The sequence below is a fragment of the Penicillium canescens genome, assembly GCF_028828765.1.
Source record: "Penicillium canescens strain IBT 15451 chromosome Unknown utg000002l_segment0_segment0, whole genome shotgun sequence".
NCBI classification, from domain to species: Eukaryota; Fungi; Ascomycota; class Eurotiomycetes; order Eurotiales; family Aspergillaceae; genus Penicillium; species Penicillium canescens.
In genome coordinates, this window is record NW_026703964.1 from 748,730 (window position 1) to 761,965 (window position 13,236).

General features: G+C 47.6%; 5 protein-coding genes across 5 annotated transcripts; 2 read left to right on the forward strand and 3 right to left on the reverse strand.

Moving 5' to 3' along the window:
- Positions 1 to 63: 63 nt before the first annotated feature.
- Positions 64 to 1,578, forward strand: N7446_001468 (glycoside hydrolase family 16 protein; the record flags this gene model as incomplete). Its single annotated transcript, XM_058510217.1, has 1 exon — positions 64 to 1,578. One exon carries the CDS (start codon positions 64 to 66, stop codon positions 1,576 to 1,578), a length of 1,515 nt encoding a protein of 504 aa, XP_058375753.1.
- Positions 1,579 to 2,228: 650 nt separating this feature from the next.
- On the forward strand, positions 2,229 to 2,777 carry N7446_001469 (V-type H+-transporting ATPase 16kDa proteolipid subunit; the record flags this gene model as incomplete). Its single annotated transcript, XM_058510218.1, has 3 exons — positions 2,229 to 2,343; positions 2,460 to 2,595; positions 2,657 to 2,777. 3 exons carry the CDS (start codon positions 2,229 to 2,231, stop codon positions 2,775 to 2,777), a joined length of 372 nt encoding a protein of 123 aa, XP_058375754.1.
- Positions 2,778 to 3,258: 481 nt separating this feature from the next.
- N7446_001470 (cytochrome P450) lies at positions 3,259 to 5,027 on the reverse strand (the record flags this gene model as incomplete). Its single annotated transcript, XM_058510219.1, has 5 exons — positions 3,259 to 3,430; positions 3,479 to 3,645; positions 3,730 to 3,840; positions 3,898 to 4,218; positions 4,278 to 5,027. 5 exons carry the CDS (start codon positions 5,025 to 5,027, stop codon positions 3,259 to 3,261), a joined length of 1,521 nt encoding a protein of 506 aa, XP_058375755.1.
- Positions 5,028 to 6,394: 1,367 nt separating this feature from the next.
- N7446_001471 (sugar porter family MFS transporter) lies at positions 6,395 to 8,105 on the reverse strand (the record flags this gene model as incomplete). Its single annotated transcript, XM_058510220.1, has 3 exons — positions 6,395 to 7,112; positions 7,172 to 7,931; positions 7,982 to 8,105. 3 exons carry the CDS (start codon positions 8,103 to 8,105, stop codon positions 6,395 to 6,397), a joined length of 1,602 nt encoding a protein of 533 aa, XP_058375756.1.
- A 3,120-nt stretch (positions 8,106 to 11,225) lies between these two features.
- Positions 11,226 to 12,664, reverse strand: N7446_001472 (SUMO protease ULP1; the record flags this gene model as incomplete). The annotated part of the gene is made up of 2 exons (XM_058510221.1): positions 11,226 to 12,481; positions 12,544 to 12,664. The coding sequence occupies 2 exons, from the start codon at positions 12,662 to 12,664 to the stop codon at positions 11,226 to 11,228; spliced, it is 1,377 nt and encodes a 458-aa protein (XP_058375757.1).
- Between the last annotated feature and the right edge of the window lie 572 nt (positions 12,665 to 13,236).

Sequence of the window (13,236 nt, forward strand, 5' to 3'; positions counted from 1 at the left end):
TCCCCGGCCATCCTTTAGCCTCTCACTTTACTACATCTTCCGCATCTTATTGTTCAGCTCACCATGCAAATCATCATATTAAGACTGGCGGCTGTGCTTTGTCTCGGGACACTTGCCTTGTCTACTATACAACCAACTGCCACAACACCACCACAGTTGCCTTCCAAGGAACGTCCACGAGGGTGCGACTGCTTCACTGTCTCTGGTCCTGATCCTGGATACTTCCAGCACTACAAACTCTGGGACTTTCGAACAGTCGATTTAAGCAAACATGCCCATCTCAATCTCACAGATTCTCTTTCAGATGGTGAAAGGGACTGGGATGATGATGACGAAGGCGATGAGGAAGGGCAGAACATAGCCTATACCACGGCTCCACCTTACGGCAAGAAGAAGTCCGACCCTAGCTCCCTGGTCTTCTTCAAAACCGCCTTCGAGCGAGATTGGAGCAGTCAAGACTGGGAACGCCAGCGCTCCCCCAAAGCCCCAGTTTACATGGTCAACTCGAAACACAACGTCTTTCTCACCAAGGATTATGAGCGTGAAGATCCTCATGCAACTTACCTCGTTCTGCGCACCACCCGCCATGACAACTACACATCCACCGCAGAGATTGAAACTCGCGTCCATAACATCTACCGTTGTTCGCTTCGTGTCCGACTGCGCTTCTTGCCGGCAAACTTCATCGTGTCCCAGCCACCACAGCCGAGAGAATGGCCACCGCGGGATCCACTGAAACACGCCATCGCGCCTTTAAATAACCGGACTACAATGGGCAACCGAACAGTTCCGTTCCATGAGGGAAGCCCGCCCCCAGGCGCATGCGCCGGCATCTTTACCTACCACGATCATCATTCTGAATCAGATATTGAAATTCTGACACGAGACCCAACACATCGTGTGCGCTATGCCAATCAGCCAGACTACGACCCTGTGACCGATCAGCAAATCCCTGGGGCAAGCACGGTAGCGGATCTCCCCATCCCGTGGACATCATGGGCCACGCATCGTCTGGACTGGCTTTCGGACATATCACGATGGTTTGTGAACGACCAGATACAAGATGCCAAGTCCTATCGAGTCCCTGAGCTGGAAAGCATGATTGTGCTCAATCTTTGGAGTGATGGCGGGGCGTGGACTGGCGACATCAAAATCGGCGAAAGTATATACATGGGCATTGAATATATCGAGCTGGTCTACAATCGTTCTACCGATGCCCCCGGTTGGAATTTCTCTTCTCAGCATCATAATGACCAGCAAAGATTTCCTTTCGCAAATACTTCCATCATTGACAACGATTCGAGCCACGGGAATTCTTCTGATGAAAAGCATGCTTGTCCCCCAGGAAGACAGGGGCGCGAGTGTAGAAAGGGGGATACAGGAATCCGCCTCATCATGAATTTTGCCAGAGATCATGCAACATCGATGGAATTGAGCCTTGGCATGCTGGGTGACCATTGTGCTATCAGTCGTTTTGGACATTATTATCTTTTCTTGGAGGATGTTGAGCACCGGCGGGGATTGGCGACATGGGTATACTGTATTCTCTATCGAGCACACAGAATACAGAGACCTTGAGATTTCCACGGTGATTCGTATTCCTTAGCCATAATCATGGTGAGTGTAGAGAGTTTATTAGTAGCGTAGTAGTTAATTATAGTGGGAAAACACAAGTTTAGAATACGCCAACTGTACAGTCACTATGGTATAACATACGAGAACAGTGAGCTCAACAGGGGTGCCTTCTGGAAGCGTGGCCCCAGGCAGACTTGGCTTGGGAAAGTCCGTCTCAGTCCGTCCAATCTTGCCACTCAAACCTCTTCTCTCAGTTACTTGGGGCAACGTCAATAACCTCCCTCTTAAGATTGTGTCCTTGTCTTCCTAGCATTTCTCTAAAAGCTGTCCGCCTCAAGCGCTCAAATAGACAAAGCAATCAGCAAAACGGTTTCAGAATGTGGTAAGCAAAGCTCGTGGAGCCCGGGCATTTCATCTGATCCCTTACGCATGCAATCCGTTTCTCTGCACTTCTAATGTCCTGCATCTGATTCGTACTCACTGGATCTTCTTTTAGTCCTGTCTATGCCATGAGTTCGCCCTCCCACGTGGCTGATTCGAACGTGACGACCTAAGCATCAGCCAAAGTTCATGTCCTCGTCCCTCACCATGTCTAAATCCGCTGCCCCAATTTAAGTGGCTAATTTTGAGAGCCCCAGCCATTTGTTGGCTCTATGGGCTGCGTCTGCGCAATTGTCTTCACTTGCTTCTGTGCTGCCTACGGAACTGCTAAGGCCGGCGTTGGCGTTTACTCGACGGCTGTCTTGCGACCCGATTTGGTTGTAAAGAGTATGTCACGTCTGAGTGCCGGACGAGTTTCCAGAAGGGTTTTGCTGTTAAAAAAGTGAGTTATTTTCAGTACTTGAGACTGCGACCCTAAAGCAGACGTGGTTCAATAGACATAGTTCCGGTTGTGATGGCTGGCATTATCGGGATCTATGGCTTAGTTGTTTCCGTTCTTGTCGCGAATCTACCCTTATATACAGGCTTGATTCAGTTTTGTGCGGGTCTCTCCGTCGGCCTTGCCGGTTTAGCATCTGGGTAAGTTGCGTAACAGATAAGTCCCGAGACAGCTGAGATGACCCTTGCATCATGATTTCAGTTTCGCTATTGGCTTCGTTGGTGATGCCGGGGTTCGTGGAACAGCTCAGCAGCCAAGATTGTATGTCGGCATGATTCTGATACTATCATATCTTCGGGAAATACGCCGAATGAGAAGCTAATACGTGTATAAGGCCTGTACGGTCTAATCGTCGCCCTTCTCATGAACTCGCACGCCAAACAAGATGTCGAGGAGTGCACATGAGAGTTCCTTGCCACATACATGGCGTCGGAAATAGCGAACTTGGGCAATCGAATCTTTGCTAGAACGTAGCGAGATCTTCTGCAGGCTTTGGTCTCGTCCATGCTACTCTGCTCTCGATATTTCCATTTTTGGTCGGAGACACTGGTTTAGCTATCATATTCATGTTCGAGGCTCTTAAAGAGAGGTCCGGACTTTGTGACACTGTTACAACTAGAGCCGAACTAATCCTTGGATACACTGAATGCAGACAACGTCTTTTTATCCTTCTGTACGATTACGTGGCAGTCGCTTCCACGTAGGTTCCCAATGACAATCGAGGGAATTCCGCAATACCCCAGTTGGTATCCCGAAATGCTTCATTGACATAGAGGTAGACTGAGAGGCAGACGAATATTTGGCTAATCGAGCTCTTTGATAACTCTGACCCTAATCAAATTAAGGCCGGGGGCTGTCTGTCCATTGAAACAGTCTCGAACAATGCGGACATTTTCCTCATTAGTCTCGTAAAGCTCCAGGTCGAACTTACGTATCACGGTTCCCACTGCTGAGTATAGCCACGAATAGGCCATACTTGAATAGGTCAAAACAAACCGTCTCACGAAGGGGCAGCGTACTTACTATGGGCCCAGACAACTTGAAGTTCCTTTGGCGAAAGGGACGAGATATTTGTCCAGTAGACGAACTTCATTAGGAGAGGTCATCCAACGCTCAGGGAGGAATTCCATCGGCCGAGGAAAGATTCCTGTATCTCGTAGGATGAAGTGGTTGGACATGCTGACAGCAGTCTATAAACACGTTGTATGGCGCATTAATAAATGACGTAGATTGAGGTATCTTGAGAAGGAATACCAAGAACTGAAAACACATACCCCGGGAAGGAGGCTCCATTCCTTATAATATAAGGTCTCCTCCGGCGCTATACGTGGAAGTCTTGTTGTCACCACAGCAGAAATTCGTAATCCTTCTTTGATCACGGCACTCTAATATAGCTGTTAGTATGGTATAAGAAAAACAAAGAACTAATTAATATTTCTTACGAGATAGGGTAGATGTTCCAATTTGTTCCAGTCTGCATTGGACACAGGAACAGGAAAAGCATCATTTAACTCAGCTTTGAGCTTTTGATGTATCTCCGGACTCCGAAGAATATGGAACATAGTGATTGCGATTACTTGGGATGGCGCGTCGGTCCCAGCCACCATGATAAAAGTCATTTCCTGTGCCAGGCGCTCAAAGTCTTTTTCTTCATTTGGTGCTTTATCACTGGCAAGTATAGTGGAGAGCATTGCTTTTCGTGAACCGTCAAAGAGGCATCCGTCTGGGTTATCGCATACAGCTTTAACACTTTCACGAATTTGCTGGTTCATGATCAGTATTATTCCTGTGTTGATAGATTGATGTAGCTCCATAGCCATACCGTTTCTGCTTGAAGAACCCATGAGGATGTGGGTAAGATCCGACTGGCAACTGACGGCAGCGTGCGTGCTAATGGTAAAAGCCATGGGAAATGTCTAACGAGCACCAACAGCTCGAAGACACTATTGATCTTTCGCTTCCAGTCATCTGTTATGTCTGGTGACTCCAGGTACCCAGAAGACTGTGTGGAACCAAATACATATGTAGAAAGCGTGTCTGCGGCGAAACAGGCAAAGAGAGATTGCAATTCTAGGGTATCTCCTGTGCCGACTTTCTTGGATAGATGATAGCAAACCATACTCATCTTGGAGCTGACGACAGGCCCAAAATTTGAAATCGCACGTTTTGTAAAGAAGGGGCTTAATATATTCCTCCGCTTGCGATGAATGCTATATTGCGCAGTTGAGAAGGTTGACCGGGGCAAACCGATGTAGACAAACCAAGGCACTTTGTCTCTCTTCCTTGACTTTCCAACATAGAGAGTATCGTAGAAGTCGGGATCTCGGATATGTACTTCCGAAGGATTGATTCGGACGACAGGCCCATATTTGCTGTGTAGGCGTTCAATCTCCCACATTAGCTGTCCCCCTTTCACGACATCAAAATATATCTCATAAAAACCGGTTGCGGCCGCTAAGAGTGGACCTGGGAATCCCGCGAGTGGAGAGAAGAATAGGCGATAGATGATCTTGATTCCCGTGTACACAAATAGTGTACACACTAACAAGATTAGGGTCTCGGTCATATTCATAATGAGTCGCACGGTACATGTAAATGGAGCAGGCCGAATGTTTTCACTTTGAGGTGTTCTCACCTCACAGCACTGAGGGGAATAACAGGGACTTTTTTATAGGTGACAGGAGAATAGACTCAAGGAGATCTGATTTGGTAAATTTGCAGACCCATAGGCTTTGCATTGATACAAAGACGGTATATTCACATCTTGACGTTACAGCACATAGGCCAAATGCAACTAAATATGCACATCGATGTTCTAAGAGTGATATCCGATTTGAGTGGAAGCGAAGACGTAGATCAGTTCAACTGTTCATAGCCTCACCAAGCTTGAATCTTTCTACGATTTAGAAGAAAAAAACACCCCTACATTCCATACTTTTGGACGATGAAAACGGGAATGGCGTAAATTGATGTGAATTGGTGTGAATCCTACAAAAAAGTCCGTGTATTAAATGCCTATGTGTAAATGATCTCAAATGGTTGACAGTTCGGAGCATTTCCGATGGTGTGTACACCGTGGATGTTGTGTAACTACATAACGTCACTTTAAGGATATTTCTGCATACTCGTGAGCCATGACAAACCAGAATGGGGTCTAAATGTGATCTGACGTAGGTCGTCGATCTTGCCGTGGCAACTCTTGGTGCCGGCGCTACGCTGTTAGCTCCGATTAAATCTAAGTCTCGAATAGGAAGCTATTGTCGAGATCATGGGTCACGTGACCCAGCAATAGAACTGAGCATTAGATAACTAGCGAGCTCGCGTACCAAGTCTCTTTCTCCGTCCTTTTCTACCAATACCTTTGACATATGATTGCTTCCTGTCCCTTTGCCAAGATCTTCTATCCTTTCTTCCCCATATTTGTTAGTCGCAAATACAATACCATTCTTTTGCTCCGTTGTTTCCTTTCGTCATAAGCTTTATTATGACGGCTCAGCAGGTCTATGCTGCAATATCGACGGGGGCGACGGCGAGCGTCTGCAACCACTTGTCGGTCCACTCCGCCCAGAATGGTGGGAAACGAAGTCCAAGAAAAGGGTGAGACGGCCGGTTTACAGAGTACAAGAAATCCATCAGACATTTGACACTAACAATGCCCATTTCTCCTTCTTTCTTAATCCTGTTCTGCACCGGAATTGGATCTGTAGCGTATTTTATAATAGTTCAGAAGAAATAAGAACATAAAGTTATGTGAGTCAAGCACGACTGCAATAAAGTGGAATCCAGCTCCAAAGAAATAGGGAGAAAACAAACAAAGCAAAAGGGTTGGAAGAGGGGATGGGTAAAACAAAGGGTGATCTTGCGTATCCCTCGTACCTTGCCGTTGATTGCTTCTCGGCAAGAACAGAAAATCTAAGATCCTTGGCTATCCAAAGGTATTTACACAGCCTCCATATGCTCTCCCTGTCCAGACACTCCTTTCTTTGCTTCGGACACTGATTTGTTCCGATGTACCAAGTCCTCTTCGATCTCGATGTACCGCTCTGGACGTGCAAGAGACACAGCCTCCGGGTTGTTGTGAATAAACACTGACTGGTTGTCTCGGAAGAACAAATCAATATCCTCCAGCTGTCGGTTCGCCGTCTCAGGATAGAAAAAGTAGATAGTCGGTACAAACACCAAATTGAGTACGGTCCAGATGATGTAAAACTTCCAACGAAGATTTCGGATTCCGATGGGAGTGATCTCGACAACCAAAAAGTTGATCGCCCAGTTTGTTGCCGTGCCCAAGCTGGCTCCCTTCGTTCGCATGCTGAGCGAATTGAGCTCCACAGGCAACAGCCACGGGATACCTTGGAATCCGCAGCCAAAGAAGATATAGTAGAGGAAGAAGAAGGCGACCGAAGCTGAGGCCACCTCCTTTGTGTGAGCATATCCTTCTTTTTCACTGAATCGCAGGAGGACAGTGATGAGAAGATAGCAGAGACCCTGGCCTAAAGCACAAATCATAAACAGGCGTCTTCGGCCCCATTTTTCGATGTTTGCAATACCCACGGTACCTGCAATGAGATATGATATAGAATTACAGCCTGCGAGCAGCCTGGCCAGCGTCTCCGATAATCCAACAGATTCTATAAGCACGGTTGGAAGATAATAACTGATTGGATCGTCAGTATATGTTGCGAACTACTCTCAATGGGTATATGCGCCACCTACCTAGTCACGTTGATACCGGCTCCCTGTTGCATAAACTGTGCGCCAGCACCCAAGATCATCCGGCGAATAGCACACGTGCCACCCTCTTTAGTTCTGCCGCGTAAAAGGTCGCCCCAGGACACGGCATGCTGGCGTTCATATTGAACAGCAGCCACAATTTCAGTGTATTGAGTGATGACGTATGGTTCATCAATGTTTTTATCCTCTAGATCAGCGATGATGACCTGGGCCTCTTCGGAACGGTCATGGGCGATGAGCCAACGAGGTGATTCAGGCAACCAGGGAACGGTTGCGTAAAGGATAAAAATGAAAATGAACTGGAATGCCAAGGGGAAGCGCCAGGCAACAGGGCCAGGGAGGAAGGAGAACGCAAAGGTGATCCAGTTAGAGAGAGAGAACCCTGCTATGTTGAGAGTGAGTTCGATGACAATCAACTTGCCACGCCATTTAGCCTGGCTGGTTTCTCCCTGCCACACAGGAGCAGTTGAAGTATTGATTCCGTTGCCCAGACCAGCAATGATGCGGCCTACGATCATCTGGGGGACTCCGTAGGCTGTTATTTGGAGGAGGGCTCCCACGGACATGATGGTTGTTCCATATATAATAGAATTTTTCCGACCCCACTTCTCGCCCCAAATCATGGACATTATGGCACCGAAGAGACAGCCGATATCGTAGATAGCAGTGACAGTACCAAGGAGGGTGGCGTTGTCATTGAGGTTTAGGGTATTGAGGAAGTCTTTGGTCACAACAACACCGGCTAAAGGGTCAGCATCACGAATTCAGAAAAGGTTCATAGGGGAAAGGTACCAAAAACACCCTGATCGTAGCCAAACAGCATCATGTCAGTGGCACAGGCGACAGTGACCCAGAAGGTCAGCCATCCACCGCGTAAGCCAAAGTAAGGTTGAGTTGGTTTGAATTTGCTGAACATAATGGAAGGCAGTAATGGGAAGCACAATCAGGCCGTGAGGGACGATGGGAACCTTCCATCCTTTAAGTAGAATAACCCTTTGACCAAAAAGTTAGCAACATAGGTACGCTCTTGCATGACGAAATCCCAAGACGTAGTAGCGGTGATATTCAAGAATCATTCCCCTACTTGTCCTAGCTGCAGTGCCCCAGGAATCTCCACAACAAAGCTTGACCCACTGTAACAAGGGGTACCCCCGCACGACAGGAGAATGAAGAAAATAAAGTTGGAGTGGCGGCTTCCCAGAGAATAAAGAAGCATGTAACCAGGGACGTATCGACTCGGGATTGGCCAGTAAAGCGTGGTAAGTTAGACCCTGAACCAAGGACAATTTGGAGGCGAGTCGACTCCTGAGTAGAAGGCAAGGTCAAGTTTCAAGGTCCATTTTATGATGGCTGATATACTCTGGAACGAGAATGACTCTGTACTAGACAGAGTTCCCAAGACTCGCTTTCAATGAATGTCAACAATGCTCCATTGGTCTGACCGTTACAGGCATTGGGTATATCTAGGATCATTGCTTAATCTGGGGTTCTGGGGTCCCGCATCATTAACGTTGGTCTCTAGTATGAATAAACCGCGTTGCGTCATCGGGCGCCACTGCCGGAGCTTATAAGTTATTGGCTAAGAGTATAATTATAAGCCCCACCACTTTTTAGAGTTAACTTATATAAACCAATCATATGTCTATAAGTTTCCGCGATGAAACACCGAGACCAACTTAATTCGCTGTGCATTCCCGTACATACCGAATGTAACTCACCGAGAAAACAATATAGCCCGAGCACGGTCCGAGACACGCGATATCCCTCAACCCTCCCGGTTTTTCGTGCTCCGGCCCGCTTGATCGGCCGCGGGATTTAGTGGCCATGGCATCAGCCACCCGGCGAGTGCCAACTCTCTTGCCTTGGCTTTGCCAGTTGTGTTTAATTTGGTCAATTATTTCATCAGTGTTGGGTAGATCTATCCCAGGACGGGCACTTGAGCGAGTTGGGACGGAATATGCAATGCATATGACGCTTGTGGACGCGGCAGAACAGATTAGTCAAAATAAAAATCGTTGCAATAGTACGAGTTGATCGACGCCCTGCGCCAAATTACTTAGCCCCGTAAAATCTGCTCAACGTGTGCCTTGGTTATAGAGCATGCGCCCCATAAACACACTTGCCTAATCTATATGGGACTCATGTGTGGTATTTGTTTCTCCTAAGATCATGCACACTGTTGAACTTCATAGCCATCCTCCACAAAGACGAGCGTTCTGATATAGCTTACCAAGATAGTCATTGAGATTACCCATCCAGCCAAAGCAATTGCCAAAGCATTTCCCAAAGATGCCGGTTTGAGAAGCATATAAATAGAGATATTCGTGTATCCAATTTGACTAACATTATAACACGCACTAAGTGGTACTGACGAGTCAGTGGTTGTATTGCTTGACTTGAACATTATCGCCATGTCCTTTCTGTGATGTCCTCGGAATCGGCGGCTGACAAACAGCATTGTTTCGTGCACCATCGTTGGTAATGCCAGGAGGCAATGACCAGACTATGTCCAGGGGCATTTTAGAAAGGCTGTATTGCTTTGGTCTCCTCTTATTGGCCCAGGATAGGTGTCGGCGATGAGCCTCCGGCATAGTCTAAGAAAGCTTCCTCCACCTCTCCTAGTTTACCGTTCTGTCTAGCGCTTCTATAAGTAGGCTACCTTTATAAACTATTAAGCCTCCGTTCGTCTCTTTTTACGCGTCGTCTTCACATTAGTGGCTAGGAATTCGCCGATTCGCTACCTCGCCATCGTAAAGCTAGGGCTTTACTAAATGGACCCTATTTTCGACGAATGGACCCCGCCTTACATTTATCTAATCCTAATTAGTAAGGGGCCGTACTTGTATTTCACGAAGCATCATTAGGTCAATATTAGCACCGCTAATACACTACTAGCGGGTTTATAATCACCTTAATAGCCTCTTCTACGGCCTAGGCGTCGCCGACGACTCCTATCTTAGGACGAGTATGCCTAGTCTAATCGATCGACCTAGGAAATGTAAGATAGCTTTACATTTATCTGATCCTATATATATATTTCTTCGCTTTTGGTATAACTTTTCTAAAAACGCTCAATATGAAAGGGCTAGCTAGCCTCGCTACCATCTCGCTAGTGCATACCAAGACGCTGTCTCGATTTATATATCGCAGGTTACATTGGATGGATAGGCTCGGAATGAGAGGTTGGTTCGAGTGATGGTGGATTTGATGTTGAGCTTGACGCGATGATATTGCAGCTTAATGCGATTAGTCCGCATTATGCTTTTTACAAGGCACTTGTGTGGCCGGCTTTTGCTATTGGTGCTGAAGCCAAGCTTGAGAAGCAGAGGGTTGCTATTCTGGAGGGTTTTGGGCATTTATGGGTGGTTTGGAGGGCTGGAAATGTTAATTATGCTCTGAGGGTTTGAGGGAGATTTCGGTTAGGGGCAATGAGGAGTTGTGGTGTAAGCCTTAGATGTTTGTTTAGGGATGATGATGTATACAGTTCAAGTAGGTGGTACTGGATATATTGCTATACTATTTGAGTATAGAATTCACATGGAAACGGGGTTACAGGTATTGCAGGTCCAGTGCGTTGCATTAAAGTACATAGCTCTGGGAGAGCGATAAGATAGACTTGATACAGCCAAAAAGACAGGAAAACGCCACGAACCAATGCAGAAAACAAGCTGGGAAAATCAAAAAAGCAGCACTGGCTTCGTTCTCTGTGTCAACGAAGTCAATGCCGTAGTGACAGGGGTATCATTCATATTCATTGCGGACATTCAATGGAAACAACTCCAACAGAAAAAGCAGGGTGCTTTCTCGGTCTTGTTGTATTGTGTTCGCCTTGTGCGCCGAAATCAGATAATGTAAATCGCTGCCGAGAACGCCTTAGGGAAAGATGATGGACGGGTATGTGATTTGAGGGAGGTGAGGAGGATGGATTGCGAACGTGTAGAATCGGTCAAGAACAGAGCCAGAACCCACGTTCCAATGCCATCACGAGACCGACAGGGCTGGTATCGATGGTTACGTATATGTCGACATTCAGTGATCAAAGCAGTAGTGAACCTGTAGCTTTATCCAGTGGAGTGAAGTCGCCATGAAGCCCTCCATTCATGAGCTCAGCGACAATCTTCCTGCGAAGAAGTTGAGTATGGCCTGCTCCGAAGGCAGTTGGCTCAACACCGATAGAGATTGCCTTGGCGTTTGTTAGGAGAAATACACCACAATCACTCCCATTGTCTTGTTGGGAGGAGACCGATGGAAGGGTCGTCCATTCGTCCTCTTTGTATTTAGAGCCGAGCTCGCCTCCAAGCCATTCCTTGATCCTCTTCACCTGCCGAGCACCACGAGATCCTAGAGAATCGAAATATTCTATCGTGCGATCTGCTGGTCGAACAACCATCAGAGTCCAGTGACTCGACTCGTGCACTGGGATGAAGACAGTGTCAACATTGAGCAACCATTCTCCACCAATCTTGGCCCGGTTTGCCCATCGTCGCACGCCCTGGTAACCTTTGTCGCGAAGGGTGGAATAGAAAAACGTGTTGAAGGCGTGGAAGCGCGGCTTTTCGTTCGGCTTGAGATTCCCGGTGGATTGACGGAGATAATGAACAAGTAACGGGAGGTAGGCATTGATAATTTCATCGTTCAGCCAAGCCAGTGGTCGAATGCATGTGACAATGTCTCTTTGGTAGAGATCATCCCCGGCTAAAGACCTTGCGACAGCCTGGCCCTGTGCGCTTTGTGACGCACGTTGTAATTTGTCGAGCCAATCCCATGAAAGGTCACGCACTGGAGGACCACGCGGGACAACTCTTGTCGGTCGCCGAGAATCGCGTAGCCTGGCCTGCCTTTCCTTCTCGCGTTTTTCCCATTCGGCCGCGTATACTGATGCAACGCGGTTGGCGGGTATGTCCTTTCTCGTGAGGGAGAATAGTTGTACAGCTGAGACAGGTCTCCCCAGATCTAATTTTTCGAAATCTTTCGTATGTTGTTCCCATGGATCGTCGATGAGCAGGCGATCTTCTGCGGCGCGCTTTGGGATCTTCTGTGGGCGGGGCGATGGCGCCGCCCGCGAGCGTGGAGGGGTGGGTGGGTAATATTTGGACGCTCGAGGATGGAGGTGTGAACCAAGCTCTGTATGAAGTGACGGCGATCCGAGAGAGTCTATGTCCATCGACTCCAATCTCCCCGGCGCAATGCCCTTGGCCTCGATAGTCTCGCCATGTGGATCGATTGGCGCAAGTGTCGGTGACTCGGGAGGAGTCGCTGGGAAAGCTCCCGGGATAGGCAGGTTGCTGTAGTCTACATGTGCACAGTAGGTAAGTATCTGCATGCGCATTTTGGATGCATCCTGAGCTCCTCACCATCGTTATCGCCAATCGTGCGCTTTTTGGGAGCTCCAAAAGAGGGTGGAGTATCAGGCGCAGGCTTCGTAGGTGTGATATAGGAAAGGCGAGACTTGAGTCGAGCCCAGCAATGCCCCATGTTGATGTGAGCCGGAGATATCTCAGCTGAGCGAAAGCGAGGTAACCTATCGTCCGATGACGCGCTTCCAGATTGCGAGGGTGGCGATTCAATGAATGTTAGAGGTTGAGCGAGGAGAGAATGAAAAGTGGAATAATGAAAGGTCACAGTCCATCATTGGGCATGACCGGAGGAAAGGTCTGAGAAGCCAGAGTCGAAGACAGACACTCCAGAGGTTCATGAGAACAATATGAGCAGACGCGGTTCCCTTTCATCATTCTGCTGACTCAGCCCAGTGAAACATTTCCCGAGGTCTCCAGTCTACACTTTCTCTGCTCCGTTCTCCCTATTTTCTTCTGTTTTTCGAATATCTATTGAACAGACCGGTGACATTTACTATTTATAGAAGAGGCACCTTATTCGGTTGGCTTAAATCCCACAAGACGTCGAAACCAGCTTCAAGGACTGCAACCATGTGATCTTCCACTTTGGACATTAGTCGCTTTTACCTAGATGGCTTGCTATGAAGCACAATCTCTAGTAGGGATTCATTATGGCGGCACCCAGTGCGAGCGGAGTGTGAAGAACTTATA